A 25,805-nucleotide genomic window follows, 5' to 3' on the forward strand; every position below is an offset into this window, starting at 1 on the left:
TTACGTCTATTAGTATCATTATAATTATTATTATTATTATTTACGGAGTTACACACAGACTTTATTTGGTTTAAATAGTGATCGTATTATTTGTGTGTTGTATGATCTGTACTGTGTAACAAAACATGTGAGGTTATGTCATGACACATCTGCTGTATCTATATAAATAAGAGTTTATTTAATGTAAGAACATGTAATTAATATTATATAATTTATTATTACCTGTATACAGATGATGTATAAATCCAATGCAATGTTGTGCAACACACGGTAATAGACCAGTACAACGCATCTCGTGACTAGAACTGTATGGAAAATTCCTTTAATTGTAAATAGGTTATTGGAGACTCTCGAAATTACGAGAATGCGTGTCATATTCTCCTAGAATCCTGGCCAGGCAATGTAGATAAAGAGGGAGTCTTGGGAGTTGAGTTGTTTAGCGAGACTTGTAGTGGAAGTCGTTAGCAGAGTGTGTGAACCCATGTTGTGATTTTGTTGGATTGGTAGCTGGTTGGCATGCAAGTTGTGCAGTCTTCTTCTTCTTTTTATTAGTCGTCGTAGAAGTGTTTCGTTCAAGAGGGCAGTTAATAGTGTGTGTACATAATATGTATATAATTTGTAAATAAAACAGTGTACACATACTGACAGCATCTCCTTGTGCGTGTTTATGAATACAACAGTTAGAACTCCACTTTTGCCAGCCTTGGAGATGGTTTTCCATGGTTTCCCATTTTCACACCAGGTAAATGCTGTGGCCGTACCTTTATTAAGGCCACAGCTGCTTTCTTCCCACTCCTAGCCCTTCTTTATCCCATCGTCGCCATAAGACCCATCTGTGTTGGTGCAATGTAAAACAACTTATATAAACAATTTTTTTTAGAATTTATATATAATTCAAAATGACAACAACTTTTTATGACATTTCAAAATGTGTACTATTATGTGTGTGTGAATCATGTAAATTTCATGTTTTTGTAGTTGAGGAAGATCACTCACTAATGGCCAAAACATGTTCAACATTCTGTGACTTATTTTTTAATCTGTGATTAAAATGTAAGGTATGGATGATGATGATGATGATGATGATGCTTGTTTAAAGGGGCCTAACATCTAGGTCATCAGCCCCAAATGGTACGATATGAGACGAAATGTAATGATAATTTAAAAGCCCAAAATCATCCAATGACCAGAATTCAAAGCGTGATGACAAAGAATGAATGGATATGAATTTAAAACAATCGTTGGATCTGACCTGCAATGCACCACCTTCCCAGAAACTAGCGTTAAACAATAGTATTATAGACCAAGGCACTGCTTCTAAAGCACAATCCTGAATTGATGATGGTTGTAGTCTAAAAGGGTCCAAAATCTAGGTCATCAGCCTCTCATAATGGTACTGATCGCTAAGAAAGTAGAACCATGGTATATGTCATGTTGCAGTACTAATCAAGAGTAGCGTAGACTCACGGTATTCCACACATTATGGTACTACACACAGGTAATGTAATATGCACTTGTAATGCAGACCCATGGTGTTTCTCACATTGCGGCACCATTTACAGGCAACGCAAACCTATGGTGTTTCTCACATTGCAGCACCATTTACAGGCAACACAAACCTATGGTGTTCCTCACATAGATGTACTAATCACAGGGACTCGTACTATCCCATGATGTTCAGCACATAGTGGGTACTAATCATAGGCAAGGCAGACCCATGGTGTTGCTCACCCATGGTGTCGCTCATATAGTGGTACTAAACACAGGTACTGTAAAAACCACCCTGATTCTCACACTGTCGCTACTAATCGCAAACCAATTGTGTACCTAACATAGTGGTACTAAGCGCAAGTAAAGGCGACCCATGGTGTCCCCCGCGTGGTGGTACTAATTACAAGTAGTCTCATGGTTCTAATTTGATCATCCTTTGGTCGCCCCTTACGACAGGCAGGGGATACCATGGGTGTATTCTTCGCCTGCAACACCCACCCACAGGGGGAAGTGTGTGTGGTCCGCGAGAGCTATTTTATTTCACTCAAGTCCGCCGCATGCCAGTGAGGACCCCCTATCCGTCACCTGGGATGCGCCACTTGGGAGTATTACCTCTCCCCTGCTATGCCAGGGTAGTAGGTTAGTGATGTAAGGTACTGAAAGGTGGAAAAATAGTATTATTCCTTTATAAGAATAAATTTGTTTGTTATTTAAATACAGAGTGTGAAAGTTTGCAATTGCCACAAATGCCAAGGTGTGCATACTACGACAAAAAATCTAATTACATAAGTGACTGTAGACTGATAATTTATTTTCCTTCAAATGAGGGCAGGAGATATTTATGGTATACAAAAATCCCAACTGAAAATGCAACTGTTACAAAGAATACAAGACTCATTTTCCTCAACTGATAGTGAGTGCTGCTTTTGACTTTCTTCTTGTTATATAGATTTTTACCACCCTGGCGTACAGCAATGGATCTTGAAAGAACCTCTTTTCATGTTAACAGTTCATGGAAAGCCCAGTGGGATCAGTCTTCAGTAGTCAACAAACATCTAGTTGAGAATCCTTCTAAACGCGTACAAGGATTTGATCTTCCAAGACGACAGTGGAGAATCATCAATCGAATAAGAAGTGGACAAGGCAGATGTGGTTATCTATTGTGCAAATGGGGTTGGACTAGCTCTGCAGACTGTGATTGCGGTGCCTCTTCTCAGTCAATCCCCCACATTGTTGCTGACTGACCAATTCGAACTTTAAGCAAAATCCAGTCTACAAAACAGAACTAAATGCAGTTTATAATTTCTAACCTTCCACTAAATTATTTTAGCATTATTAAACAATCACTAGTAATATGTAGGTGTTAGAAGCAAATTCCTTAGCAATTTCCAGGAAAGTGGGAAGTAACTAACAGGCCTTGCTGTTCAATGCATTACAAGTTGGGAAAATACTGACTGTTCCAAAAACAAAGAAAAACATTTGTGTGAAAGAAATGGCCTCAACAATTCTTAGAAAGATACTGCCAGAAGTTCCAAGTAAAAAAGTCCAGAAAAGCTGCTGTACTTATGGCCATCTAGGTATATGGAAGTGAAGCCTTATTTTTTCTATTCTTTTAACATTACAATTTAGCCTTTATGGACTGCACGTTAATAACCAATCTCATTTTCAATGTATAGTAGATCTTGTTCATTTGCCAACACTGACATCCTGCAGATGAGCTCTATAGGGAAACTGAAGTAATAGATGGTATTAGTGATCATGAAGCTGTTTTTGTGGTAGTTAAAAATAAATGCGATAGAAAGGAAGGTCTTAAAAGTAGGACTGTTAGGCAGTACCATATGGCTGATAAAACAGGTATGAGGCAGTTTCTAAAAAGTAACTATGATCGGTGGAAAACGGTAAATAAAAATGTAAACAGACTCTGGGATGGGTTTAAAGAAATTGTTGAGGAATGCGAAAACAGGTTTGTACCTTTAAGGGTGGTAAGGAATGGTAAAGACCCACCTTATTATAATAGAGAAATAAAGAGACTAAGGAGGTGCAGACTGGAAAGAAATAGATTTAGAAATGGCTGTGGAAGCGAGGAGAAATTGAAGGAACTTACTAGAAAATTGAATCTAGCAAAGAAGGCAGCTAAGGATAACATGATGGCAAGCATAATTGGCAGTCATACAAATTTTAGTGAAAAATGGAAGAGTATGTATAGGTATTTTAAGGCAGAAACAGGTTCCAAGAAGGACATTCCAGGAATAATTAATGAACAAGAGGAGTGTGTATGTGAGGATCTTCAAAAGGCAGAAGTATTCAGTCAGCAGTATGTAAAGATTGTTGGTTACAAGGATAATGTCGAGATAGAGGAAGAGACTAAGGCCAATGAAGTAATAAAATTTACATATGATAACAATGACATTTACAATAAGATACAAAAGTTGAAAACTAGAAAAGCGGCTGGAATTGATCAGATTTCTGGGGATATACTAAAGACAATGGGTTGGAATGTAGTACCATATCTGAAGTACTTATTTGATTATTGTTTGGTCAAAGGAGCTATACCAGATGAATGGAGAGTTGCTATAGTAGCCCCTGTGTATAAAGGAAAGGGTGATAGACATAAAGCTGAAAATTACAGGCCAGTAAGTTTGACATGCATTGTATGTAAGCTTTGGGAAGGCATTCTTTCTGATTATATTAGACATGTTTGTGAAATTAATAACTGGTTCGATAGAAGGCATTTTGGTTTTAGGAAAGGTTATTCCACTGAAGCTCAACTTGTAGGATTCAAGCAAGATATAGCAGATATCTTGGATTCTGGAGGTCAAATGGACTGTATCGCGATTGACATGTCTAAAGCATTTGATAGGGTGGATCATGGGAGACTACTGGCAAAAATGAGTGCAATTGGACTAGACAAAAGAGTGACTGAATGGGTTGCTATATTTCTAGAAAATAGATCTCAGAGAGTTAGAGTAGGTGAAGCTTTGTCTGACCCTGTAATAGTTGAGAGGGGAGTTCCTCAGGGCAGTGTTATCGGACCTTTATGTTTTCTTATATATATAAATGATATGAGTAAAGGAGTGGAATCGGAGGTAAGGCTTTTTGCGGATAATGTTATTCTCTATAGAGTGATAAATAAGTTACAAGATTGTGAGCAACTGCAACGTGACCTCGAAAATGTTGTGAGATGGACAGCAGGCAATGGTATGTTGATAAACGGGGCTAAAAGTCAGGTTGTGAGTTTCACAAATAGGAAAAGTCCTCTCAGTTTTAATTACTGCATTGATGGGGTGAAAGTTCCTTTTAGGGATCATTGTAAGTATCTAGGTGTTAATATAAGGAAAGATCTTCACTGGGGTAATCACATAAATGGGATTGTAAATAAAGGGTACCGATCTGTACACATGGTTATGAGGGTGTTTAGGGGTTGTAGTAAGGATGTAAAGGAGAGTGCATATAAGTCTCTGGTAAGACCCCAACTAGAGTATGGTTCCAGTGTATGGGACCCTCACCAGGATTACCTGATTCAAGAACTGGAAAAAATCCAAAGAAAAGCAGCTCGATTTGTTCTGGGTGATTTCCGACAAAAGAGTAGCGTTACAAAAATGTTGCAATGTTTGGGTTGGGAAGAATTGAGAGAAAGAAGAAGAGCTGCTCGACTAAGTGGTATGTTCCGAGCTGTCAGCGGAGAGATGGCGTGGAATGACATTAGTAGACGATTAGGTTTGAATGGTGTTTATAAAAGTAGGAAAGATCACGATATGAAGATAAAGTTGGAATTCAAGAGGACAAACTGGGGCAAATATTCATTTATAGGAAGGGGAGTTAGGGATTGGAATAACTTACCAAGGGAGATGTTCAATAAATTTCCAATTTCTTTGAAATCATTTCGGAAAAGCTAGGAAAGCAACAGATAGGGAATCTGCCACCTGGGCGACTGCCCTAAATGCAGATCAGTATTGATTGATTGATCTATTGCCCACGATCTTTCGTAGTAGCCTGAGTTCTTGTAAGTAACTGGTTGACTGGTCCTTTTTGATTCATGTACAGTGTCTCCCAAGCATGCAAACCTTCTGGCTTAACAACCATAGTGTAACACCTTAGTTTGGCTCCAATACTGAGCAACTTCTAATTACAGGTGTTTTTTTGCTAGTTGCTTTACGTCGCACCGACACAGATAGGTCTTACGGCGACGATGGGACAGGAAAGGGCTAGGAGTGGGAAGGAAGCAGCCGTGGCCAGCCCCAGCATTTGCCTGGTGTGAAAATGGGAAACCACGGAAAACCATTTTCAGGGCTGCCGATAGTGGGGTTCGAACCTACTATCTCCCGAATACTGGATACTGGCCGCACTTAAGCGACTGCAGCTATCGATATCGGTATAGGTGTTTTTAGTCAGTTGGTACGCTCACTCTAATTTCCAGATCCAGATTGCATCTTCTTCTAGGCCATTCTCTTAGATTAGTTCACCCAGGTACTTAAAATTCTTGACTCATCCAATCCTTTCGTGGTCAGTTATTACCCACTTCAGCCCATCACTGAGGTTCATTATGTACTTCATATTCTCAAAAGAGATTTGCAGTCCTACAGTACTTTCTCTGCTGTAACTTTAAAGATGGTTTATCTTCTTCATTGCTGAACTGATGTTGGCAAGAATGGCTACGTCATCCATTAACTCCTTCAGTGGCGGGTTTTGGCAGACCTCCTGTGCCAGAAAAGTGAGTTTTTTCAGAGGAAATTATTTATTTTTAGGAAGCAAGGAATGAGTAACAGTTATTAAGAGAACACATTCATATATTAATCAAGGGTAATAAAAACTTAGTTTACCGAGCTCGATAGCTGCAGTCGCTTAAGTGCGGCCAGTATCCAGTATTCGGGAGATAGTAGGTTCGAACCCCACTGTCGGCAGCCCTGAAAATGGTTTTCCGTGGTTTCCCATTTTCACACCAGGCAAATGCTGGGGCTGTACCTTAATGAAGGCCACGGCCGCTTCCTTCCCACTCGCAGCCCTTCCCTGTCCCGTCGTCGCCATAAGACCTATCTGTGTCGGTGTGATGTAAAGCAAAAAACTTAGTTTGCACTCTATTTACACTTTTTTACAGTAGGCCTGTGATATGGCTTCATAAGACATTGGTGTTTTGAGAATACTGTCCTGTGAGCAATACATTTTTATTTCACGCTTTTGTATTATTCCCATCAACAACATTTACGTAATAAAATTGCCAAATTTTGTAAGAGTGTGTTTTTTCCAAAAGTGTGCCCTTGAATGTGGAGATTCTTTTGGCATAGGGCCAACAAATTTTTTTTGGTCACTGTCAAAATTTACAACTTCATCCATTAGAACCAGTTCAAAATAGTCAATTGCACTCACCTTTGGTAATAATCCAACCCTCACACCAGTATTTCCCGTAAATGGAATTACGTTAAGTCACACACTATCCCCAGGCTTACACTTTTTCCCCACGAATGTATATTCAACATCTACCATCACCTTGGCTTCTGATGTAACTTCTTCACTTTCACTAGGATTACTAAGAAGGTCATCATCTGAAGAATCAATAGAATCATCATCGCTACTGTAAGAAATACTAATGTCACTTAGAGATTCATCTTTGATGTAGTTCCTTATTTCGTCTTCAAACATTTCTTCCGTTTCGCACTCGCCATTTCTGTTTACCTTGTCAGCTGGCCAGAAATTGTACATGTAAAGTAAGAGAAGATAACGCATATTTTAGGCCAGAGACTTCATCAATACAGCTGGAAACCCTCTCGCCATCTGTTGAGAATGCTGGAAAACATTTTCCAAAGAGATTACAGTACCGGAGAAATTATTGGGCGATCGACAAATGAACACTGCAGCTAAACAAGAATTTCTCGGGCGATGATATTATGGGCACGCGTGCGGCACCCGAGAATTTCTCAGGCGTGCCACTGAAGAGGTTAAAGTCAGACAGTCAACGTATACTCATTTGAGTTTGGGGATTAAACAAAACTGATCTTCATTACCTTCTTTTTGGTTCAACGATTTTCTCTGTTCCCTAATGACATGATTATACTTAAGAGGGTAGTAAAAGAAGAGAAAGAAAAAGCATGGAATGTTTGTGGATAAATTGGAATTAGACAGCAGAGGAAATAGGTAATTATTGTACAGGGTAGTCAAGAACAAAAGGTGTGAGCAAGAGGATATAAAGGCAATACATGGGGACAATTGAATGATAATGCAAGAATAAAATGAAATCAGGAGTGAATTTAAGACCTGTTTCAATAAGTTCTTAAATGGAGTAGCAAGCACTACATCAGACAGTGAGTAATCCTGTAGTAGCAAAGAGGAAAATATAGGAAAGTACAAGCATAGAACCACCAATTATATGGCTGGAGATAGAAAAGTCCATGAAAAGTACGAAAGGAAAAGCAGTTGGAGTGGATGAGTTAAATGCAGATATGTTGCCAGCAGCAGGAAAGCCAGCAGTCCGGTGGTTATACAGACTCCTTAACACAGTATGGCATAAAAACACTATCCCAAAAGACTGGAAGAAGGGTATAATCGTACCTCTTTTCAAGAAGGGGAATAGACTGAAATGTATCAACTACCATAGAATTACTCTGCTTTCTTATGGTCTAAAACTTCTGGAAAAATCATAGAGAGTAGATTAATAATAATAATGTTATTTGTTTTACGTCCCACTAACTACTTTTTAAGGTCTTCGGAGACGCCGAGGTGCCGGAATTTAGTCCTGCAGGAGTTCTCTTACATGCCAGTAAATCTACCGACACGGGGCTGTCGTATTTGAGCACCTTCAAATACCACCGGACTGAGCCAGGATCGAGCCTGCCAAGAGAGAGTAGATTAAGAAGAATTGTAGAAACGTTTAATGGAAGAGGAAAAATGTGGTTTTAGGCCCGGAAGAACTACTACAGACTTTATCTTTGCTGTCAGGATGTTAATGGAAAAGTACTTGGAAAAAGGGAAACCACTTTTCTACTATTCCTAGACACCGAAAAGGCTCATGATAAAGAAAATGAGTTATTTCAGTAGTCCACATTGGTCAATACATTAAATGTTGATAAAAAAATTAAACTTACATGTTTTGGCTCTATTGGACTTTCTTCAGCCTTGACAAAGAATATATCATTTATAGAAATGCTCTAGAAAAACACTGCACTAATAGTCCACAATAAAGAATAGATCTTGAGAGGTTTCAACCTATCATAATATGAAAAAGACAAACATAACCAAAAATCATAAAGAAGGATATGTAAACAAAAATAATCCAAAAACTGTATCTTTAATGTGTTTTAAATCAACATTTAATATTGATCAAGGTCGACTACTGAAATTACATTATTTTTCTTTACCGTAAAATCAATACAGAACAATTACGAAATTCTTCAAAAGGCCTATGGTAGCGTACCAAGGGAGCATATCTGGGAATGCAATAAAAAACTTTGCAGACGATAGACGTGGTGATCTGGGGTGAAACCATAAATGATGTGGAGGAATAGCTGCAGAAATGTAGTAGAGTTAAAGAGACATGATTTAAATATCAGCAAGACTATGATGATGATGATGATGATGATGATGATGATGATGATGATAATAATCCTCAGCTAATGTTTGCAAACATTTTAATTTGATGCCATCTGGGTGTCTGCTCGTCAATTCTGACGTTCCGTTTTACTCTAAGCCTACTAGATGGCAGGCAGAGTAAATCAAAATTTTCTTGGGCATCTGTGGGTGAGATTTAATGAATTTTGTCAGGTAAACACCAAATGTGTCTCCAGAGATCTTTTACATGACAACATCGAACAACATAGTGTCAAATGGACTTTTGTCCGTCCTTTAAAAATCTGACTAACCTTGCTGGGTTTGAACGCGCTATCTTGGGATCCGGAGGCTGACACTCTACCACTGATCCACAGAGGCAGCTAAGATAGTGGGGAGGAAGTTACAAAGGGAGATGACGAACCACAAATCGGACTAAACGACACTAAATTGGACAGTGTTCCAAAGTTTACGTACCTGGGTAGTACAGTATCAAAAGACAACCTTGTAAAATATGAGGTGGACAGTCAAATTAGCATCCATACATACATACATACATACACATACATTATCATTATAGAATGTTATGCCTTTCAGCGTTCAGTCTGCAAATCTGTGAATTTACTAAACGCTGCCACAATCCTCGATTTGCAACTAGTGTTGTGGCCTCATTTAGTTCTGTACCTCTTATCTTTAAATCGTTAGAAACTGAATCTAACCATCGTCGCCTTGGTCTACCTCTACTTCTCTTACCCTCCATAACAGAGTCCATTATTCTCCTAGGAAACCTATCCTCCTCCATTCGCCTCACATGACCCCACCACCGAAGCCAGTTTATGCGTACAGCTTCATCCATCGAGTTCATTCCTAAATTAGCCTTTATCTCCTCGTTCCGAGTACCCTCCTGCCATTGTTCTCACCTGTTTGTACCAGCAATCATTCTTGCTACTTTCATGTCTGTTACTTCTAACTTATGAATAAGATATCCTGAGTCCACCCAGCTTTCACTCCCATAAAGCAAAGTTGGTCTGAAAACAGACCGATGTCAAGATAGTTTCGTCCGGGAGCTGACTTCCTTCTTACAGAATACTGTTGATCGCAACTGCCCGCTCACTGCATTAGCTTTACGACACCTTGATTCAATCTCACTTACTATATTACCATCCTGGTAGAACACACAACCTAAATACTTGAAATTATCGACCTGTTCTAGCTTTATATCACCAAAATGACATTCAATTCTATTGAATTTCTTACCTACTGACATCAATTTAGTCTTCGAGGGGCTAATTTTCATACCATACTCATTGCACCTATTTTCAAGTTCCAAGATATTACACTGCAGGCTTTCAGCACAATCTGCCATTAAGACCAATTCGTCAGCATAAGCCAGACTGCTTACTACATTTCCACCTTTCAGCAGATGATCCACGTAAACTACGAACAGCAAAGGTGAAAGATTACAGCCTCATCTAACCCCTGTAAGTACCCTGAACCAAGAACTCATTCTACCATTAATTCTCAATGAAGCTCAATTGTCAACATAAATGCCTTTGATTGATTTTAATAATCTACCTTTAATTCCATAGTTCCCCAGAATAGCGAACATCTTTTCCCTCGGTACCCTGGCATATGCTTTCTCTAGATCTACGAAACATAAACACAACTGCCTATTCCTCTCGTTGCATTTTTCAATTACCTGGCGCATACTGAAAATCTGATCCTGACAACCTATCTGTGGTCTGAAACCACACTGGTTTTCATCCAATTTCCTCTCAATGACTGATCGCACCCTCCCTTCCAAGATGCCAGTGAATACTTTGCCTGGTATACTAATCAATGAGATACCTTGATAGTTGTTGCAATCCTTCCTGTTCCCTTGTTTTATAGATAGGTGCAATTACTGCTTTTGTCAAATCTGAAGGTACCTTACCAACACTCCATGCTAATCTTACTACTCTATGAAGCCATTTCATCCCTGCCTTCCCACTATAGTTCACCATTTCAGGTCTAATTTCATCTATTCCTGCTGCCTTATGACAATGGAGTTTATTTACCATCCTTTCCACTTCCTCAAGCATAAATCAAGCATAATTTCACTAACATCATTTTCCTCCTTCCCATGTGCTTGGATGTTCGCAACACCACCAAGATGATTTCCTTTTACATTGAGAAGCTGTTCAAAATATTCCCTCCACCTCTCCAGTGATTCCCTGGGATCTATTATGAGTTCACCTGAATTACTCAAAACACTGTTCATTTCCTTTCTCCCTCCCTTCCTAAGATTCTTTATTACTGTCCAAAAAGGTTTCCCTGTTGCTTGACCTAGCTTTTCTAGGTTATTACCAAAATCTTCTCATGACTTCTTTTTGGATTCAACAACTATTTGTTTCGCTCTGTTTCTTTCATCTACGTACAAATCCCTGCCTGCCTCGACCCTTGTTTGGAGCCATTTCTGATAAGCTTTCTTTTTACGTTTACAAGCTGCTCTCACTTCATCATTCCACCATGATGTTCGCCTTTTCCCATCTTTACACACAGTCGTTCCTAGGCATTCCCTTGTTGTTTCTACTACAGCATCCCTGTACGCCACCCACTCTCTTTCTATATCCTGAGCCTGCTTACTGTCCACTGTTCGGAATTTCTCGCTAATCATCTCCATGTACTTCTGTCCAATTTCCTCGTCCTGGAGATTTTCTACCCTTATTCGTTTGCAGACAGATTTCACTTTCTCTACCCTAGGCCTAGAGATACTTAGTTCACTACAGATCAGATAGTGGTCTGTATCATCGAAAAATCCCTGGAAAACTCGTACATTTGTAACAGATTTCCTGAATTCGAAGTCAGTTAAGTTATAGTCCATTATGGATCTGGTACCCCTAGCCTCCCATGTATAGCAGTGAATAGCCTTATGCTTGAAGAATGTATTCGTAACAGCTAAACCCATACTAGCACAGAAGTCCAGCAAATGCTTCCCATTCCCATTAGCTTCCATATCTTCCCCACAATTACCAATCACCCTTTCGTATCCTTCAGTTCTATTCCCAACTCTCGCACTTAACTTAACTTAACTTAAAATGAATACAAGATTTATTGCTCCACCTTCTCAATACTTAAAATCATTTAACGTTTATCAAAACATTACAATATGATAGTGTCAGGTACTAGTTTCGGTCCGTTTTTTTGGACCATCATCAGCCTAGACGAAATTAAAAGCAAAAGACATAAACTAAAAATAAAGTAATATGGAATGACATACAAGTAAAAACCTTATACATAAGTTACAATAAATATAACCAAAATATGTTAAAATTAACAGATGAATGAAATAATTGTGATGTCGCTTAAAATTTCTTGATGCCAAAGACTTAGGTTGACAGTTTAACTCGTGTTGCACATTTAAATTCAAGTGAAGTCTTAAGTTTCTGGAAAGTTCTGAGAGCAAGTTCCACGATGCCGCAGAGGGAATTGTTCAATATGACCAATATAGACTTGACGAATTGAGAAAGTTGGACAAATGCTGTGTTTAAAGGAAGTCTCAATTCAGTCGGAACCCAAAGAACCTTGCGCTTGTTTGGAACGAGCTGCTGGAAGGAGTGCAACAGACAGACACTCTGAACTCATGTTGCACATTTAAATTCAAGTGAAATCTTAAGTTTCTGGAAAGTTCTGAGAGCGAGTTCCACGATGGCACAGAGATGCCTTCATACAAGGCGAAACATGTACCACTATTAGTTAACAGATCTATGTAAATCATCCAAGACTAAACTTTAAATTGATTAGGTGGTCTATTTAACAAATAACTTACTGTTATTATTCCAATCAAATCATCAATACGGACCAAAAATTAAATTTATTACATGTAATGTGCCATTCTTGTCGATTAACGTTCCCATTGGTGAATTGTTCAACCTTGGGAGGAATTATGAGATGTCTGTAACTGAATAAGAGAAAAAAGGAATTTAGAATGTGAATGTAGAGCCCAATATAATCATAACTGTAAAGTGAAAGTGTTTACCGCATAAAAGTGGACGAACTTACTTGTCTTGTCGATGTTAGCTGGAACCACTTGTTCCAGTTGCGTCTGACGACTAACCTTACTACTCCAAGTGAAGTATTGTTGCGGTAACGGAGGGGTGGAACGTAGAGGGGAAGGGGGAGTGAGTTTCAATTTGTGCGTCTGTGTTGTTGCTTGAGAGGCATTACTCGAATTGGATTGGGCGGGCCCAGCATTAGGAGTGGCAATTGAAAAAGATATGACAATCGTTAGAAGCCTAGGTAAGGGGAAGTTATTGAACGAGACGGAAAACTTGTACATTTATTTGGAACAAACTTATAATAAAAATAATAATCTTAACGACGTCACTGACAACAAAAATCCGTTATATGAGGCAACTCCGAGGTTAATCCAGGCCGTAAATCAGAATAAAGTCCCCAGTTTGTTTAAAACACAACACGCATGCGCTCCAATTGCCAATTGAGGAAGAGTTTTGCTTTTACTGCCCGTTTGGCAGCAGCAACTTGTCGTCAGACCTGAAAGAAATCTGGAAGTGTCAAAACGTCAAAACCTTACTAAAATGCTCTCAAATACATGTTTTTACAGTTTATTTTACAAAATAACTATATCGGCTGAAGAACAGAACCCACACAATTGTGCGTGTCAGGACTTCATTAACTACTCGCAAAAATTAAAAAATTAAAAAAATTCAACTCAGTACATGTGAATATGCACATGTACATGATCAAATGTTCTATTTTACAGTGTGGAATGATTTTAAACAATTAAAATCTTAAACATTACATTTCTCATGTAGAGTACGAGTTTTGCTTTCACAGTCCTTTTTGTGACAGCATCCAGCACTCCTGCATGCATTGCCTGTAAGGAAACCTAGCCAGCACATATGTGCGTATCAACATTCAAAACCTCATGGTATTACGTCCGATATTGTAAGTTCACAATTTACATTTGCTACACAATTTAAACACTTCATTGATTATATTCTGATATTCAGTACAGCTTCTGGATTAATATGTATGAATAAATAAATAAATGAATGAATGAATGAATAAATAAATAAATAAATAAATAAATAAATAAATAAATAAATAAATAAATAAATAAATAAATACTTTAGGCATTACTGCTTCCTGCCATCTTGCTAATGAACTGTATTTTTAAACTCTTCTTCCTTCCCCCTGGTGGTCAAGTACTAAATAAAAACAGCTGAAGTACATGCTACATGTCCCGCACAAGCACTGCAGTCCGGTCTAGCGCCGAGAAAACGTCAAATAAGCTCAGACATAAATAAAATACGACCCCGCACAATTGTGCGTACACAGTCTGAAAGGGTTTACAATATTTGTGTTAATATTCGAGTCTAAAAACATGACAATTATTTGAGGATTGTGACATAGGTGGTTGGTTCTTAATCATCATCATCATCATCATCATCATCATCATCATCATCATTTCCCTTTATCCAGCTGTAGCCGGGTAGGGGCAAATATGGTTCCTCTCCACTTTCTTCGGTCTTTCCACCACTCCTCCTCCAACACTGTGTCCCAGTCCAGGTTTCTTTCTATAATACTGCATTGGATGGTATCCTTCCATCTCAATCGTGGTCGTCCACGGCCTCTCCTTCCTTGGATTTGCATTTCCATCACCTTTTCTGGCATTCTTTCGTCGCTCATTCGCTTTATGTGCCCAAACCATCTTAGTCGGCTCTTCTCTATTCTATCATTCATTTTTTCCACTCCAATTTCTTCCCGGATTTTTTCATTCCTTATTTTGTCTCTTCTACTCTTCTGTATCATACTCCTCAAGAACTTCATTTCGGCTGCCTGTATTCGACTCTCATCCTTCTTTGTCATTGTCCAAGTTTCTGCTCCGTAAGTTGTTATGGGTACGTAATACATCTTGGTTCTTAATATTAAAAGATATTACAATAAAGATAAAAATCAGAAAGCACATTCCATTTAATTGTCAAATGCTTGTTGTTAAAAACTTGAGGAAAGTTGAGCATTGGTTCTTGAAGTTAATACGTATTGATTTTCAGTAAACACTCCCACCAATCTAACACACACACACACCACCCCCTTCCCCTTCTCCCGCTGCCGGCAACTCCTCCTCACGTGCAGCGAATGGGCCCTTAGCCACGCCTTCCCAAGCTCAACCCCCTCCACCAAGACTTCACAAATACAACGCGCGAAGTAAGAGCTCGGTGACTGCCAGTTGCTCTAGAGCCCTCAACATAAGTTAACATCTCAGCGGTCGAAGGGGTAAGTGTTAACACTTTTCATTTAACTTACACTATTCAGTCCCTTAATTCCAATTATGGTCCTTCATTAAATTTTCAAAATAACTCTCTAATTACAGAATTTCATCATAAACTTTGCTACCCACCGATTGACAACAACGTTCCCTTTCGACTAGTAAGCTTACCTCAACACGTCCAACAACAAAGAACCACACCTATCACAAACTGTTCCCACAAATCAAAGAAGATGGCCTAATGACATCTACACAAACATCAATATAGCCTACGGCACCAGCAATTTCAACTAATATTATCTCAAAAAGAACCTGGCCATGTGCAAATTCTTCAAAATTTATAAGCATATAAATGAAAATCAACACTTATTAACTTCAAGAACCAACGACCATTACCAATGCTCAACTTTCCTCAAGTTTTCAACAACACGCCATCTGACAATTAAATGGAATGTGCTTTCTGATTTTCATCTTTATTGTAATCTTTCAATATCAAGAACCAACCCCCTATGTCACAATCCTCAAATAATTGTCATGATTTTAGACTCAAATATTAACACAAATAATGTTAAGTAATAATATACTACACTTTATATTGTAATAGTTGTTTAACGATCTCTAATCCATTTTACAAGACATAGTTTTTACAGTATTCATAGTCATTTCCAATCAGGTACCTGATCTATTTTTAAGGTATAAAAAAAAATGTATGGCTGATAATGGCTACTATTGATAGACGAAACATGTATCATCCAATGTATTAATTTTATGTCAACAATTTTAATAAGGACAAAGTCCTAATTTTTAAGATTGTATTGTATTGAATAGGTGGGTGAACAATAAAAACATAATAGTGTTATTTATTACAAATACTTTCAATACGGACCCAGAATTAATTTTATCACATGTAAGTGCTATGTTCCGAGCTGTTAGCGGAGGGATGGCGTGGAATGACATTAGTAGATGAATAAGTTTGAGTGGCATCTTTAAAAGTAGAAAAGATCACAATATGAAGATAAAGTTGGAATTCAAGAGGAGAAATTGGGGCAAATATTCATTTATAGGAAGGGGAGTTAGGGATTGGAGTAACTTACCAACCGAGATGTTCAATAAATTTCCAATTTCTTTGAAATTGTTTAAGAAAAGGCTAGGAAAACAACAGATAGGGAATCTGCCACCTGGGCGACTGCCCTAAATGCAGATCAGTATTGACCGATTAATTGATGATTGAGGCCTAGTGCAGGCCTTTCAAGTTCATGCTTATGAATAACCTGCACATCTGATTTCTGGTTATACAAGATCACCACCATGCGACAGGAAAAAGACATACATAAATATAATATATACCATCCAGATCATTGTGTCTTGAATTTGAACTCCCTTACCTTTGGACTCGTATTTATCTTCCATAGAAATTTCTTAGACTCCATGACTACAGAGTCATCTCTGCTAAATTATATAATGTAAATTAAATAATTTTCTATAACAACATATGAACGCTTCATGTACTTACATGATGTGAAATGAAACAGGACAACGGTCCAATTTCAGCAAACATGCCAACCTGAAAAAAATAAGTTGAAAAGAACTTACTGTCTTGGGGAACAGGATTGCCCTACAGTACATATTAACCTTTCAAGTGGTACATTTCTTTTGAGTAGCAACAAACACAGTGGCACTTTTTCCATAAGATACTGGGAAGTAACAAATAGTGAGAGATACTCTTGTGTAGTATAGTATTTTTAGCAGGTTCAAAAAGTACGGAATATGTATTAAGCTGTCAAAAATGATCATAGCACGAAGGGCAAGGCAGCTGGCTCGCTGAGGAAAGCAACGGGAACTTACGGTGAGATACTTTTAATTGATCTGGTATTTTCATCAGGTTTAAAAAATAAAGTCTCACTATCAGGCTATTAAAATGATTACAGTGCGAGGGCAAGGAAAGAGAATCCGGCTCAGCGAGGAAAGCAATGGGAAACAACTTTCGATCCATATGGTTCATTTTTCAGAGAGTCATCAAACTGGGTGTTTTTTTTCCTATATACACCAAGAAATTCCACCCGTAACCACACATACATTCATACAGTTCAAATGATTTGATACCAAATCTTGAGCGCTTAGACGGTATGAAAACTTTCCACAACAAACGTCCCTTCCACAACATAAGAGACTCATCTACTGTCACTGCCTCTCAATTATATAATGAACTTAATGAACTTAAACTATATGAAATACATCAAAGTAGTGTTAAAAATCAGAAAAAATGTCTTTAAATATCAATACCTCTCCAATTATTAAGCAATGTAAGTGAATTTTCACCAATTAATTAAATATTTATCCTTGGGCAGCCTGCAGCAGTTGCAGGAAGACTGTATAATAATAACTTTATACAAATACATTTCTACATCCTACATTTCTTCCTTCAACAGCACCAAACACAATTACATTTACACAAACTCGGACAGGCACGACAGATAAAATAAGATTAAGGCTTACCTTGTTCACCTGAGTTACAACAGCATCCAACACTTCTCCCTTAAAAGGACGAAACACAATAGCTTTATACTTCACTGGATATACTACAAATCCTTGCCCAGGCTGAATTAAACCTGCACCTATGCTATCAATAGTTGTCACTGCTATTACAAATCCATACCTGCAAAATAACGAAGTCAACAAATAAAGTACAGTAACAATTGATAATCCATGCACAAAGAAAATATTCGCAAAAATCAGTAACAACAGACAGGTCTTTCAAAGTTATCCGGCTTGAAATGGGTCTCTGGTAAGTCATTTCTGAGAGACATACTTTTCAAAGACATGTATCACACATGACCTGGGAGCTTAAATTGAATGGTCTGATCTTGGGTCTTGGCAACAGCTGGTGGCTATCCTCTGCATTGTATTTTTCAAAGGATGTTCCAATCTCAGTCCAAGTCAATAATACAGGGGAATGTTAAACAACATACTATTCTGTCCTATACCTGTATAATTACACAGTGTCTCAGAGACTACAAAAAGACCACTTTTACACAATTACTTGAAATCGTCCATAGTCCCTAAATAAGGAAAGAATAGGTTCCTAATTTGTAATACAAGTCTCTCACGCTTAAAATGCTACTATGCCAAATAATGTAACTAAAAAATAATAAAAAAAAACTAATTTTAGAATTTCACAATATTTACAAATTGTAGGCGCTATTGTCATCTTCGTCATCATTTGGTACTCATTTCTGAGTATACAAATACTCCTGCTTACAATCCATTAGCACTTGGTGCTGTTTGTGCTTGTACTTTTGATGAGTGAACAAGCAAATTCTAGTGCAAAACATGCGTCCACATATATTGCACTCTATAGATGGGGGAGAATGAGGCTACATCTGATGGAGTATGTGTAGCTGTCGTATAACCTCTTCATGCCTGCAATCCTCTTGCTCAAACAGTTCAACAGCCGCAGAGGCGGTTTGGTACCAGAGTGAGTGATCCTTGGCAAGTGTGTCCCAGGTTTGAGGGTGGATGTTTTTGATCTTCACGGTTTGGTTCAGCTGGTCTTTGTAACGCTTCAGGGGCAGCACGGGGCTTTTTGCCTGAGGAAAATTCACCATAAAGGAATTGACAACGAAGCCTGGTGTGGCTCACACGGCACACGACAAGTCCACCGAAGCCGATGGCCAATGATAGTTCTACACTGTTTATGTACACTTTTTCAAGAACTGTAAGACTGGAGGCATGGTTCCTGCATTTGATATTTAAGAATGAACAAAGTTTCTGCAGAGAAGAACGTTTAAGTTTCTTGATGTCACGGTGGTACAGGGTGCTTAGTGTAATGATTTGATGATGAGGGCTTTATACACCACGAGTTTGATATGAACTGTTAGGTCTTTACTTTATTCTTGAAGACATGACTGGATAGTCTAACAAATACCAAATGAGCAGCACAGAGTCTGTTTTCCATATCCCTTCTGCAGTGCAACATTTAGACAAGATGCTCCCAAGGTATGAGAAGTGATCTAGCTGCTCCAGAATGACACCTGAGACATAGAACTCTGCAAGGCTAGTTCCTGAGGCAGGTTGAGCAAGGATCTTGATTTTTTGTGCATTGACGGTGAGACCGAAATAATCATGTGTGCTCTTGAAACCACTGACTGACTGCTGCAGGTCCTCAGGGGTAAGAGCAGGTTATGCAGTACCATAAGCATACAGTAGTTCAGTTATTTTGGTCACACGAGTTCTACGACATGAACGTCTCATCAAGACAATACTTCAAATCAATACCAGAGGTGTTTTTACATGATGCATCGCAAAGCATAGCATCAACGTACAGAGCAAAGAGCGTGAGGGCAAGTTCGCACCCTTCATTCAGTCCATGTGTGATAGGATAAGCATCAGAGATGTTTTTCTGATGGAGAATCTGACCACACATACCATCATGGAGTGCTTGAACCAGGAAAACAAAGCATTCAGGGCAACCAAAGTGTCCAAACACTGCCCCAGACCTTGGAACAGAGTCAAATGTCTTTTCCAGATCATAAAACACTAAGTAGAGAGATTTGTGTTCTTCTTTGCATTTTTCTTGGAATTGTCTTGCACAGAAGATCATATCAATTGTGCCTCTTGAGCCATGGAAACCACGGAGAGATTTGGGGAGAATCTTCTCTCAGAGACAACCTGGCGACAGTTAAGATGAATCCCTGCAAGAAGTCTCCAGCAATGGACAGCAGGGATATACTGCGATAGTTGCCACATATACTGTGATAATCTTTCTTGAATATAGTGATGATAGTAACATTCTCCAGTTCCCAGGTACTAAAAGGATTAGTGTAATGAGTCTTGTCTTTAAGGATAAGCCTCCACCTTGAATCAGCTCCATTGGAATGTTGTCCGGTCCAGCTGCCCTTCTGGGTTTCAATTTGTTACAAGTCTCACAGAAATCCTGATATGATGGCACTGTCATCTATGGCTGCCGGGGGCTGTTGTGGCACATCTCAGAAGAAGTCCTCAGCAGTGGTAGAGTTGCGATTTAAAAGAGTGGAGTAGTGTCATTTCCAGCACTCCACGATGTCCTTGCTATCAGTAAGGGCGGTACCATCTGCAATCAATGTTATTGGATGCCTGTTATCATTATCATCAATTCCCCTTTTTCAGCTGATACAGGGCGAGGGCAAATATGGCTCATCTCCACCATTCCTCATCCAACAATGTGTTTCACTCGAGGTTCCCTTGCCCTATGCTGTTCTTCACAGAGTCCATCCATCATAATCAGATCGACCATGTAGCTATTAGCAAGAAATTTAGAAGATCATTGACAGATGTGAGGAACAGAAGAGGAGCTGATGTTGGTAGTGATCATCATCTAGTAGTAGCTGAGTTTAAATTGAAAATAAAGGCTGCATCAAAGAAGTATGCAACAAGAAAAAAGAGGTTCAATATACAAAGGTTAAACAGTGAAAAGAAGAGGAAAGAATTTAGTCTGGAGTTGAAAAATCGGTTTGAAGTCTTTTCAAGTCTTGAAAAAGAGGAAGAGTTAAGTGTGGAAAGAACTTGGAAAAATGTTAAGAACACTTATATACAAACGTGTGAAAAAGTAATTGGCTATAGGAGCTATCAACAGAAAGACTGGATGTCTGAAGAAACATGGGACTTAATTGATAAACATAAAGAGGCAAAAGCTATAGTAAACCAAAGCAGAACAAGACAGCAGAAGTCAGAAGCCCAAAGGAAATATTCGGAAATTGACAAAATGGTTAAAAGGAGTGGAGATAAAAGAAGATGGATTGACCAGCAGGCACAAATTGCAGAGGAAGCTGAGAAGAAGGGTGATATGAAACAACTCTATACTATTACAAGGAAGTTGTCAAGAAGAGGTTATAGGAAGAGTAAACCAGTGAGGGATAAGCAAGGAAATATTCTGTTATCACAAGAAGCACAATTGAGAAGATGGCAAGAGTATTTTTCAGAAATTTTACACAAAGATGATGGAAATGAGCAGGAAATGCAAGAAGTAAATGAAAGCTTAGAGTGTGAAGACTCAAGAATAAAGCTAGATCCCCCAAGGCATGAAGTTAGGTTAGCATTGAAACAATTAAAGAATGGTAAAGCAGCAGGTATAGATAATATAGATCCAGAAATAGTAAAAGTGGATGAAGAGGCCACCATTAATTTGCTGCTACCATTACTGGGGAAAATATGGAAAGAAGAGAAAATTCCAGCTGATTGGAAAGAGGGCTTGATCGTGAAACTCCCCAGAAAGGCGACACCACAGTGTGTAAGAATTGGAGAGGAATAACACGACTGAGCATACCAAGTAAAAAAGTAAAATTCTCTCTAGAATAATTCTAAACAGAGTAAAGGACTCAATCGAGCAGAGTCTTTGAAAAGAACAAGCTGGTTTCCGTAGAAAATGCAGCTGCGTTGATCTAATAAATACGCTAAGAATAATTATAGAGCAAAGTAATGAATGGCAGGCCACATTGAACTTGACATTCACAGACTTTGAGAGAGGGTTTGATTCAGTAAATAGGACCGTAATGTGGAAGACCTTGGTGAAATATGGAGTACCGGATAAGATCTTGAATCTCATGAAGGCAATGTATGAAGTGTATAGATGTAAAGTAGTACATGAGGGAAAAACTCTCAGATTATGTGAATGTCACAAGTGGAGTTCGCCAGGGATGTGTCCCTTCACCAACAATCTTTTTAGTGGTGCTCGATAATGTTATGAGAAATATGTTGGGTTGAAGGAAAAGAGTAATACAATGGGGAATGGGGGAAAGACTGGAAGATTCAGAATTTGCAGATGATATTTGTCTTTTGTCTTCAAGAATTAGTGATATGAAACACAAGTTAGAAGGATTACAGAAGGAAGCTGAGGCTGCAGGACTCAATATAAATGTTGTTAAGACCAAGGAAACGAGAGTAAATGCTAAAATTGATGAAAGATTGTTTGTGGCAGGAGAAGAGATTGAAGAGGTTAAAACATTTACCTAGTTGGGAAGTGTAGTGACAAAAGAAGGAGGTGTGAAAGAGGATGTGAGAGCCAGAATAAGGAAAGCAGTATGGAAGAATAACAACATTTCAAGGAAAACGAAAATAAAAATTTTCAGTACAAATGTTGAATCAGTCCTTCTATATGCTTGTAAAACTTGGAAGGTTACACAAACTATCACTAATCTCTTGCAGACATTAATAAACCGCTGCTTATGGCGCATCATAAACATCAGATGGCCTGAAATTATACCCAATGACGAGCTATGGAGAACAACAAACCAAGTTCCAGTCGCAGTGGAAATCAAGAGGAGGAAATGGAAATGGATAGGTCATACTTTGAGAAAGCCAGCGGGATCTATAGAAATCACAGCATTGGAATGGAATCCGCAAGGGGCACAGAGGAAAGGTCGTCCTAGGAAGACCTGGAAGAGGACTGTAAAGGAGGAGTCTCTTGAAGCAGGGAAGACCTGGAAGGAAGTTAAAGCATTCGCAAGTCGACGACCACAATGGAGACGTTTCACGGATGCCCTATGTTCCAGTGGGAATGAGAGGAACTAGGATGATAAGATGAAGATGATGGTAAAAGGCACTCTCAAATTGTATCCTTTCACTAATTTCCATCTGCAGTCTTCCATTTTCCATCAGTTCACTTCCCAAGTATTTTAAGTGTTCCACTATTTCCAGTTCCTTAACTATGATAGCTCCTTTTCCTTCTTTACTTCCCCTACTCATCACCATTGTCTTGTGCTCCATCACGTTGATCCTCAATCTCTATCATTCAATCCTCCTATTCAGTACATTCAGCTGTTGTTGTACCTCCTCCTCATCTTCTCCCAAGATCACATCATCTGCAAACATCATTCATTCTTTTCCCTCTATAATCTACCCTTGCTGAATTTACGATGTCATCCATCACCATTATGAACAGTAAAGGTGATAACACACTGTCTTGTTTTAGCCCATTGTCAATTGCAAACCATTCTGTTCCACCCACTGTTGTCTTTGCACAGCTGTAACAGTTATCATATATTTATTTTATCATTGCTATTAGTTCCTCGCCAATGCCCCTGTGTGTCAGGCTTTCCCAAACTTTACTTTTTTTGCTAGTGGCTTTATGTCGTACCTACACAGATAGGTCTTATGGCGACGATGGGATAGGAAAGGCCTAAGAATTTGAAGGAAGCGGCCGTGGCCTTAATTAACATACAGCCCCAGCATTTGCCTGGTGTGAAAATGGGAAACCATGGAAAACCATCTGCAGGGCTCCCGACAGTGGGATTCAAACCCACTATCTCCCGGATGCAAGCTCACAGCTGCACGCCCCTAACCGCACGACCAACTCGCCCGGTCCCAAACTTTATTTTGGGGATGCTATTATATGCCTTTTCTAAGCATTACTATATACTTCCCATAATCCATTTCTTTTCCATGATCTGTTCCGATGTTGACCTTCCACTTGCGAAACCAAATTGTTTCTCTTGTAATTGATTTTCTACCTTTTCTCTAATTTTTCTTTCCAATATCCTTTACATTATCTTAACAACATGGGAGAGGATGACGATTCCTCAGCAGTTATTTCACATAGCCTTTCTTGAATATCGGTATTATAACCCCCCCTTTTCCAATGCTTGGGCACTTTTTTCTCTCTCTCTCTCTACACACACTTGAGTATTCTGTAAAGTTTTGCTGGTCCTGCAGCCTTAATCATTTCTATGCATACTTCATCTATTGCCAGAGCTTTTCCCAACTTCATCTTCTTACCTACCCATTCCACCTCTGTCATTGTAATGTCTTATTCCTTCTCTCTTTCTTAGTCTATTCCTGCTGCTTGAATACCTCCTCCACAGGTCTGGTTTCTCATGTACTGCAGTTCACTGAAATATTATTTCCTTCTGTTCATTATCTCTTCTGGTTTTGCGAGTATTAATCCTCCTTTATTCTTGACAAGTCCTGGTTCACCATTTCATTCCTACAGTTCCTTATAATTCCAAATAATTTTTTCCCCACACTTCAAATTTTCCTTTACTTCCTGGGTGAATGTTTCCCAACTTTTATAGTTTTCTTTGGCAACTACTGTTTTGCAAACTCTTTTTGCTTCCATGTGTTTCACTCTACTCTCTTCAGTCTTTTGTGTTTTCCATTCCTTCCAATTTTTCTTCTTTTCCTTTGCTTTAATATTCACTCTATCTTTCCACCATGTTATCTCTTCTGTCTACCTGGTAATCTTCTGGTTATTTTCCTTCCAGTATCTTCAGTCAGTATAAAACCAACCGGAATAGGTTTTGTACCAAGCAAGTGGCTGTGCAGTTTGGGTCACATAGCTGTCAGCTTGAATTTGGGAGAAAGTGGGTTCGAACCCTTCAATACCTTAAGTTCATGGATGCTTCCTTTCCATTCCTAACCCTTTTCTATTCCATCATTACCATAAGACCTGTCTGTGGGACAAAGCAAATTGTAAAAAAAAAAAATTCTGAAGACATCTAAGATTAGGATGTCACGTATACATGGCAACAAGTACAGTCAAGATAAGTGTAAAGCAGGAGAATAATTTGGTATAACTGAGTTAAGTTGTTAACTGAGAATTAATGTGAGAGACCATGTATCACCCATTATAAGATTATTTCATTATATGAAACGAAGTACAATGAAGCACACTAATGAGAGAGCATCAGTACAAAATGGTTGATTTTAATAAAGAACTTGCGACATCTTTTGCAGAACAACATTATGATATATGATTAAAAACTGGCGCTATTTTTATCCTTCCTTTTCTCCACCTGAATGGAAGAAGAGTTGGATCAACATCCCAAAATATGGTAGAATTTTCAAGATACACCCCTGTAGGCTGTTCAGAAAAATGAGAGAAAAAATAAACATAACATTAACAACACATACTTAGTAGATAATATTCCTTTTCTTTACCGTTATACTTAAATATTTTGTTTCACTGGCCTGGATTTCATTCTCCTGCCATTTTGTCAGCGTCCAGGTCTCCGCTCCATATGTCAGTACTGGGCAGTAATACATCTTATACATTACCTCCTTACACTTTATTGGTACTTCCTCTCCACCAGGTTTCTCACTCTCTCATAGAATACATTTTCCAAGTAAATCCTCTTACTGATCTCCATGTCCAGCCCTACATCCTGCATCAGTTCACTTTCCAAGTACTCGAAACTGTACAATTTCAAGATTTAGTCCTTTTAACTTTTGTTTCCTTTCCCTTCCCTTTCTTCCCTAGTCAACACCACTGTCTTAACTTTTTGCACACTGATTTTCATTCCATAATCACACTCAACATGTTGAGCTGCCCTCTCGGTTTGCTCCCCACACCACAATATAACTGGCAAATAAGCATTACCTTCAGTTCCTTCACGCAAGTGTAATAGACTAAGATAACTTGAAAACAGTACTCATTAACCCATGAGTAAAATAATGCAAGTATCGAGCTCGAATCATTATTATTATGACTTGTGAGCTATGGCTATGAAGTGTCTACATCCATCTATTAGTAGTATTA

General features: G+C 38.6%; 1 protein-coding gene across 1 annotated transcript in view; it reads right to left on the reverse strand.

The window, feature by feature from the left end:
• Polr2G (DNA-directed RNA polymerase II subunit Rpb7) overlaps positions 1–25,805 on the reverse strand; it is a 113,978-nt gene that overhangs the window by 57,502 nt on the left and 30,671 nt on the right. Inside the window, exons 3-4 of the mRNA XM_067153305.2 lie at positions 17,795–17,954; positions 16,812–16,862 (exon numbers count right to left, since the gene is read on the reverse strand). Of these exons, the coding sequence (XP_067009406.1) occupies positions 16,812–16,862; positions 17,795–17,954 (211 nt within the window). The remainder of the gene's footprint in view (positions 1–16,811; positions 16,863–17,794; positions 17,955–25,805) is intronic.

Source organism: Anabrus simplex, chromosome 1 (assembly GCF_040414725.1).
Source record: "Anabrus simplex isolate iqAnaSimp1 chromosome 1, ASM4041472v1, whole genome shotgun sequence".
In the NCBI taxonomy this organism is placed as follows: domain Eukaryota; kingdom Metazoa; phylum Arthropoda; class Insecta; order Orthoptera; family Tettigoniidae; genus Anabrus; species Anabrus simplex.